The sequence below is a fragment of the Xenopus tropicalis genome, chromosome 3 (assembly GCF_000004195.4).
Source record: "Xenopus tropicalis strain Nigerian chromosome 3, UCB_Xtro_10.0, whole genome shotgun sequence".
Classification (NCBI taxonomy): Eukaryota; Metazoa; Chordata; class Amphibia; order Anura; family Pipidae; genus Xenopus; species Xenopus tropicalis.
In genome coordinates, this window is record NC_030679.2 from 94,170,055 (window position 1) to 94,179,078 (window position 9,024).

A 9,024-nucleotide genomic window follows, 5' to 3' on the forward strand; every position below is an offset into this window, starting at 1 on the left:
TTTCTTTTTTTCCCTGTGATCTTTATGGTAACTGAGGTACCTTAACATTAAAATCTTAACATTTAAATCTGCTGATTTTTTTTTTATTTGTTCTTGCAGACAAAAATGACAAGTTGGATAGGTTTGATTGCTGACATGATGGACAATTCAACTACCACTGAGGTTCTTGTGGCATCTATAGTCTTTGCCATAGTGTTCCTGGTGATTAGGTCACAAAGGGTCAAACTCCCACCAGGAACAAAGAAATTACCAGGGCCTATGCCATATCCTGTTATTGGGAATTTGTTATCCCTGAGCAAGAATCCACATCTTAGCCTGACGAAAATGAGCGAAACCTATGGTGATGTGTTCCAGATTCAAATTGGCACAAAGCCTATGCTGGTCCTTAGTGGGCTGGAGACTCTCAGGCAAGCACTGATACGACAGAGTGATGAGTTTGCCGGCCGTCCAGATCTCTTCACTTTCCGCTTGGTCGGTGACGGTCAGAGCATGACATTCAGCAGTGATTCCGGAGAGGTGTGGAGAGCTCGACGCAGACTTGCACAAAATGCCCTCAAAACCTTTGCTACTTCCCCTTCACCCACATCATCAAATTCTTGCCTTGTTGAAGAAAACATTATTACAGAAGCAGAATATTTAATAAGGAAATTTAAGGAACTAATTGATGACAAAGGAGAGTTTGACCCCTACAGATACGTGGTGGTCTCCGTCGCCAATGTCATCTGTGGCATGTGCTTTGGTAAACGATATAACCATGATGATGAAGAGCTTCTGAATGTGGTGAATCTTACTGATGAGTTTGGCGCAGCAGCTGCTTCAGGCAACCCTGCAGATTTCATCCCAATTCTACAATATCTTCCCAACTCTAGCATGAAGGCCTTCAAGGAAATCAACCAAAAGTTCCTAGCCTTCATGCAGAAATTCACCAAAGAGCACTACAAAACATTTGACAAGGTAAGCAGAAAACAACATATTTTCCTTTAATGGGCAGTGAGGTATTAAGGCAAAAATGTATGCAAAGGAAGTTTCTTCTTTAAATATTTCATACATGAAAGTAAGACTGCTTGGCTGATATATGTTTGCCAAGCATTTTAAAAGAACTGCATTATCTTTTTTAAGCATTACCTTTTTAATGCTCTAGAAAATATTTTGGTGCATGTAAGTAATGTGGAAGCTTCCCTCCACAGGCAAGAATACAAATGTGCAGAGAAGGAATTTCAGTTTTTGTGTAACAGTGTTTTTATAAAAAATATAAATGCAAAAATTTGCCCAGTAATGTATAGATTTTTAGCTAGAGCCATGCTGAGATCCTATCATTTAGTTTCTTTTTATCATTTTAATCTTTTCTCCAGAACCATATACGAGATATTACTGATTCACTTATTCAACACTCCCAGGAGAAGAGAGTTGATGAGAACTCAAATATTCAATTATCAAATGAAAAAATTGTGAATATAGTAAATGACCTTTTTGGTGCTGGTAAGTAGAATCAATCTTTACAGTTTAGAAGTATAGCATAATACATGCATTAGGTATGTCTTTGTTTAAAGAGAAACTCATCCTGTACTTCTGCCACAAATATCCATTCTTGTATACTCTGGTTTCTCTAAGGAAAATGGTATTTTGCCAACCTGTCTATGAAAAGGAAACAGCTTTGGGTAGTCTTTGAAAGACACCACTGAGGTTATGATAACAGATTCCTACTTATCATTTTAGGGTTTGATACCATTACCACTGCTCTCTCATGGAGTCTCATGTACCTTGTGGCCCATCCTAACATACAACAGAGAATTCAGGATGAACTGGGTAAGGTCATCAAAGATGTATTTATTTTAAATATTATCTGACTCTAACCAAGATATATGGATTGCAGATTTCCACAAGGCTTTGACCAGTGTCCCATTTTGCATTTTCTCTGCTGGTGAATTTGGTCCAGAAAATGCCTACCTGTGTGTGAAATCTACCCAGTGTGTGCAGTGACAGGAGGATCCTATTCAAGACTGTTACTACACACAAGCATAGGGATCAGCACTTTTCCCACTGGCAGAGAAAATGTATGCTATGACATGTGTGCCTTTGTGTTCCATAACATGAAAAACGGCGAAGTGTTATCAGTAATTCCTGAAAATAAATAAGTCATTGTTTTTAAAAAAACATATTTTTATTCACATAAAAGAAGGCTTAAAAGAACTGAAGAAATGTTAAGGAAATGTGTCCCCAGGTTTTAAAAAAATTAATTTAAGAAGGCTATAAAAGCCCTAAAACGTTTTCAGCAGTAAATGTGCTTCAACCAAAGGAACTTAAAATGCACCACAGGTAAATTAGCCTTTTGACAGTAAATCATGGGTCTGTTAGTATGCCATCCTGTACCTCCATGTCCCACTATTTTCTGGCCCCAGTGAGTTCCCAAAAGTAATTTGTATGTTACTGAGAATATTACAACACTCTGGTTGACACATGTACGGTTGCTATATTTATGGTTACTTTAGCACTTTACTGCCACTTTGTTACCATTTGGATCAGACTGGGGATGCAGGCAGCTACTTAATTAAGCCACTTTAGCATAATGTCATTTAATACTATATATCTATCTACTATGTATACTATGTAATACTATGTATGTATTGGGGTAATGGTAGACGCTATGATGCTGGGTTCTAATTTTTAAGTGGTTTTATTTTTTTCGTTATTATGTATTATGGAGGGGGATTATTTAAGCACTGTGAATCTTATAATCATCCTTGCAAGGACCATGCATGGGACAGTTTCAGTCTCTCTCTCGCTTTGGGGGTTGGCCATGTTTCTAGCTCCCCATACTTTACCATATTTTGGGCATGTCTGCTGGAGGACAATATTTTTTTTCTTTTTTTGCCTTCCTCTGGATCAACTAGCAGTTAGGCAGGTTATATATAGGCATTATGGTTGAACGTGATAGATGTACATCTTTTTGCAACCTAACTTACTATGTTACTATGAAACTTTTGTCTGTTTAAAGGCTTTTTTTTAACCAGTAAAATGGTGCCTGATTATTATTAAGTGTGGCTCTTTATATAAGAAAGATTCTGTAAATTTCACAAGGAGTTATATTATTTTTCCCCGCCTTAGTTACACTAATAAGCTGCAAACAAACAATTTTAAAGGGGTGGCAATATAGGGATGTGCCTTCACGTTATGTGTAGGGTTATTTAGAATGCAGTTAGCAGTAACATGGGCTGCAACTACAGTAACTCAGACCACAATTTACTCATATGTATTAGTTACCCAAAGGTAAAAATAGCAAAAAAATAGCAACTTATCAATAATATTTCTTGATCTTTACATACAGACCAGGTTATTGGCAGAGAAAGGAGGCCCAGATTATCAGACAGAGCTCAGCTGCCTTATACTGAAGCTTTTATACTGGAGATGTTCCGTCATTCTTCTTTCATGCCCTTCACGATTCCTCACTGGTAAGAATACATTATATTTCACACTAAGCATTTTGTAGTTTTTTGGGATGCGTTGACCACTGGACATCAAATTAAACTTGTTGCTCTTTTGAGTAATCTTCAATTTAAGGGACATGAAGTCTACCATGTTGCTCACTACTAAAGTAAAGTGGTGCTTCTGAGGCTAACTGAATGGTACATGTATGCAGTGCCGGATTTCAAATCTGGGCACCCCAAAGCCCCCCCTCCCCTGCGCACGCATGCGCAAACAAACCTTCTGTGCCATAGCGGTTTAAGTCTTGTATGTAGTATGAATTTGTGCCTACGGGAGCAATTTCATGTTTGGCATAACTTCTACTATAATATAGAATTTTGTTTTTTCAAGTATTTGACAGAGGTTATTTTTTTTTGGGTTTAAATTATTTGCCAGTTGAAAATGTCAGCAGCAATTTGGTTGCTTGGGTCCACGATTAATGAAAAGTAACAATAACAATATTGTAGCAATAGACTTTTTGGCTGCTAGGGTCCCCCATTTAAAAAAGATAAGAGTCAGAAGAAGGCATATCATAAAAAAAAAGACTATAAAAAATGTAGATCAACTGAAAAGTTGCTACGAATTGACCATTTCACAACATACTAAAAAGTCTACTTGAGAATTAAATGTACACAGATCATTAATACATGAAGTAACATTGGCAAATATGTGTTGACTTTTTATGTTGCAGCACAACCAAAGACACAATGTTAAATGGATATTTCATCCCCAAGGGAATCTGTGTGCTGATCAACCAGTGGCAAGTTAATCATGACCCGTAAGTATAAACAAATACCCGCTTTCTATGCTTTATAGGAAACTACAGCAAGAATGTATAAATTGTTTGTTCCAGGCACTACTTTTCACATTCACTTTTTCTTTATATTGAGGTTATTTGAAGTAGTAAAAAATAGGAAAATTACGTAAAAAATGTTGATAAATAACCCCCTTAGTGCGCATTCACTTTTCTTCAGTAATGTATGTATGTAATTGAAATTTGAAGGAGATAAGGAAATAAAATATTTTTTTTTGATCACTTGACTAATAAAACTACACAGTACTGTACAGGAATAGGATCCAGTCTAAAGGTGGCCGGTCGCACGAAACATCTGCCATACACCGTTCAGGGCTGAAACAGCAGATAAGGAGGTAGAAACAATAGGATTTCTACCTCCTTCTGCCGATTCAGCTCTGACGGCAGATTTTGGTCAGGCGCCTTCTATGGCGCCCGATCAAAATTTTCTAACCTGGCCGATCGGCGAGTCGACCGATATCAGCAGCCTCCTGCGATATCGGTCGACTCGTTGACATGCCATACACACACCGAATATCGTACGAAACAAAGTTATTATCGGTGCGTGTATGGCCAGCTTAAGGCATGGAGATCCAAATTATGGAAAGATCCCTTATCCAGAAAGTCCCAGGTCCCAAGCATTCAGCATAATAGATCCCTGTACTGTGCATGCAGTATTAAATGAGATGAATAAAAACAGGGAAAATTACTACAAATAAAAGTAGAATCTTAATGCTTCTTATGGTGATTGGTAAGTGGCTATAATTTCTTTAAAACTGGTAAACTTTTTTCCAGTATCAGCACTGACTAAATTAACTACATTTTTTTAGAGGGGCTTCCATTTATTCTAGTTTCTGATACTGGAAATATTTGGACTTTTAATTTCCCTTAAGGGTGACGATGAACAAATTACTTTTAGGCTCTTTGAGCATTTTAAAGCCTCCTGATAGGAACCACTAAAATAATAAAAAATAATTATACATAAGCAGAAACAGCTGTAAACTCTTCTTTACAAGCTGACACATACCTTTTTACAGTTATGCCACAAGTTTCAAACATCTGTCACTGCTATACTACCTGTAGACCAGGGCTGTTCAACTGGTGGCCCCCGGCCCCCCTCTGTGTGCCCCCCCCTGGGGGGGGGGATGCCAGGCTGCTGTGACTGCTTACCTTTGTGTAAGCTTTAAATGGTTTCAGTACTGAGATTAACTGGCCCCCTGCATTGTTCACACCTCAGATTCAGGCTGTAATCCCTCTGTATTGTTTAAACATATAATCCCCTGTGTTGTTCACACCTTTTAGTCCCTGCATTTTTCACACCTTAGGCTCAGACGGTAAGCACCCACATTGTTCACCTGTTCACACCTCAGACTGCAGGAGTAGTGCCAGCATTGTGTCACTGTTTGCTGCCTGTGTGCGCCATATTCGCCATTCTCTGCCTGCCCTATGCTGCATATGTGTGCCATACTCTGCCTGCCCTATGCTGCCTGTAAAAGGTGAACCTGGCAGAGGTTTGTTCTGGAAGTTTCTTAGCATTTGGAAATAGTAATTATATGGTGCCTAAGGTGTGTAATTATATGTTGGGGGTCACTGTGTTTTTCACAGGGGAGGAGGGATATGGATTTAAGGATGTGTCTTATGATATAATATAATTCTTTCACATAGGACAGCACTGCTCTAGACAATAGGGGCCATTTATGATCCCAGGGGCACAAGTGTAAGAGCATTTAGGGGAGCAAAGGGGCATGTCCTTAAAATGACATGCAAAGTAGGGATGGGAAGGGAGGGCACCTATTTGCATCGCCTGCACTTAAAGAATTGAGTGTGGCCTAACACAGGCTGCACTTGATTCTAAGTGCAGTCTCCAGTCGCTCCCTTTTTGCACTTTATACACTGCATGGGGCATTGTAAGTGGGCCCTAATGTATTTGATACAGTATCTGGTAGCTCTCAAGTATGTATTTTGTAGATTCAACTGCATGTAACCCAGCTCTGTATTAATATTTGTGACTTAGAGAAGAGAAATTCTTTTTTTAAAGCCTACAGCCATTTCGGACATACTATATTTGCAGTCACATTTGAATTTTTCATTCCTGCTGTTTTGCCACTAATAACATATGTTTTGATTTACAGCAACCTGTGGCAAGATCCATTCAAGTTCTGCCCAGAGCGCTTCTTGAACAACGATGGCACAATGGTGAACAAAACTGAGATGGAGAAAGTAATGATTTTTGGCTTGGGAAAAAGGAGGTGTGTTGGGGAAGCCATTGGGAGAATGGAGGTCTTCCTCTTTCTCACTACCATGCTCCAGCAGATGCAATTCTTTAAACAAGATGGAGAAAAACTGGACATGTCTCCACAGTATGGACTAACCATGAAACACAAGCGTTGCCATCTTACAGCTAAACTGCGTTTTGCTTTGTTAACTAATTAAGAATTTCCTTGGTAGGAGCTCTTGGTAAGAAGCTCAGATGGGTTTCAGCTTTGGTATCTAAAACAAAAATGTCCAGTGTTGTTGGACTTTGGTTTCTAGCCCCAGTCTTGGCGATGGGACCTGATGGAGGATGTTTTATAGAGTGTAATTCAGTGTGAACTATGACAATGAACACACCACTGCATTGTTATTACTGATTTAATTAAGCTCTGAAAATGTACAGAACAAGCTAACAAAAGAGAAGTATATAGTGGCAAAGCTATTTTGATATTTTGTGTGTGTATGTTTGAAGGATGCAATTACAGGTAAAATGTAACCAAATACAGATAAACGGCATTGTTGGACTCAACCATCTTTTAACCAAATCTTAATATAACTACATATGTGATTAAGTATAGCGATAAAATTCAGAGAAATCAGTTGTTGGAATATGTACATTTACCTATTTTGATCATTTTCTCTCTACCATTACTTTCTATGTGAAATACCCTATTTATTAATGTTAGGAATTTTCATTACATGCAACAGGGGGAAATGTAGATGCAGGGAGCGTGTAGCCATAGGGGCATATTTTTTAAAAGAATACTCATGGCATAAAAATATTCACCCAACAAAATGAATGTCCTTTTTTAGTGGTTCTCTGCTTGTAAAATTGTTTCCATTTTTTTGGGAACCTAAATGATTAAAGTGTCAGTAAATGCCTACTTTATAGGAAAGCCTGCAGATTTAGAGGGGTTCCCTGCTTGTTCTGTTTCCTGGGCATGAAATCCTTATCCTTTTCTGGAAATATTCTATAGTGTGTGAGCATTGGGAACAACATCTAGTTTCCTCTCTGCCCAGATATGGGGTATCACATGGAGCCAAAAGTTCAAGGGGAGAGGAATATAATATTATACAAGTGTTTCTCAAGTCTTCAGGCAAGAGGTACGGACTATATTAGTGTTTCTATATGACATTTAACATTGACTTTATTTTTCTTTTTGTAAGAGTTGTTTAAAATGATAATGGAAAAAAATATTTTAATAATGGCAGATAAAATTCCATGTAAGTTTTATTGTATATTGCTGTAGTCTCTGTGAGATAATAAATATTACTTTTACATTTTATTTTGTATTTTGTTTATTTGGATATAACATTACTCATATGGGGGTCAGGCAAGTTCAGTCCGAACAACTGCCCCTCGAGGCAGGTGACTGGCAGAATTCAGTGTTACTTTTTTCGATTCCTGACGTCTACACTCCATTCCAAACCCCTCTAGCAATAGAGCTTGATTATATAACTGTGCTCACCCCACCCAACCCCCTCTAATAATATCAGAAAAAGAGGTGTGACGCAGGTATATAAATCAGTGTAATATGGTTGGCTGAATCATTGCGGGTTGTAAAGTCTTCAACCTGCACATCACTACATGGAATCAGTAAATCCATTACCCAGAACCAATTTAGAATTTCAGGAAGGCCATCTCCCATAGAATCTATTTTAGGCAACCGATTTCCTTTTTTTATTTAGAATTGTTTGGTTTTTTTTCTTAATATTAAACCAGTACCATGCTTGATCATAACTATGCTGCATACATCCATATTGGTGGCAAAACAATCCTTTTGGGTTTATTATATGTTTTATAGTAATCATCTTTATAATTAAAATGTGTAGGTTTGAAGATACAGACCAGGATCAGCCCTGCTAGATTCTTGCCACTCTTTCTCTGCTCTCTACTCTCAGTAGGCGATTTGCCAGACCAGGACTTGGCAGGCAGCCAAAAAAAAAAAGATTACACTGAACTTGTTCATTTGCATATTTTTGGCTGTCAAGATTCAGCCAATCCAATCAGCACAAAGCAAATAAAGCAGGAGAGGAGGGAAGACACGCAGTAACCAGTTCAGTGTCAACTTCCTGTTTGGGCAGAAAGCAAGCTAGAGTCAACCATCCCTTCAGAAGATAGAGGAGAAAGCTTGTCAGCAGTAGTGATGAGCAAATCTGTCTTGTTTTGCCTTGCCAAAAAAATTGCACAACTGCAATGGTGAAACGTGGAAATTTGCCGCAAATCCATACTTGGCAAAAAACATTTTAATTAATAAAGATGAATTACAAAAATGTTTCAGGGGCTCTTCAAATTCAGGCCCTTTCACGTCTTAAATGTAAATAAAAATATAAATCAGGGACACAGTCTGAAAATTATGACATAAGATGCAACTATCGTAAACGAGCCATATACACTCATTAAAGATTTTCACAGGTTTGCTAACAATAAACATTTAGCAAGATCAATTGTAAATGTACCTATTCTGTAAGATCAGAGTTGTGGATGTGGTTTCCAATGCACTTTAATGTAAGTC

General features: G+C 38.0%; 1 protein-coding gene across 3 annotated transcripts in view; it reads left to right on the forward strand.

Moving 5' to 3' along the window:
• The window catches only part of cyp1a1 (cytochrome P450 family 1 subfamily A member 1), a 37,712-nt gene extending 29,918 nt beyond the window's left edge, over positions 1-7,794 (forward strand). For all 3 annotated transcript variants that reach the window (XM_031897500.1, XM_031897501.1, NM_001097344.1), the window contains 6 exon segments: positions 100-954; positions 1,353-1,479; positions 1,717-1,806; positions 3,326-3,449; positions 4,154-4,240; positions 6,388-7,794. In XM_031897500.1, coding sequence (XP_031753360.1) covers positions 100-954; positions 1,353-1,479; positions 1,717-1,806; positions 3,326-3,449; positions 4,154-4,240; positions 6,388-6,688 — 1,584 coding nt within the window. In that variant the 3' untranslated portion in view covers positions 6,689-7,794.
• Positions 7,795-9,024: the final 1,230 nt, after the last annotated feature.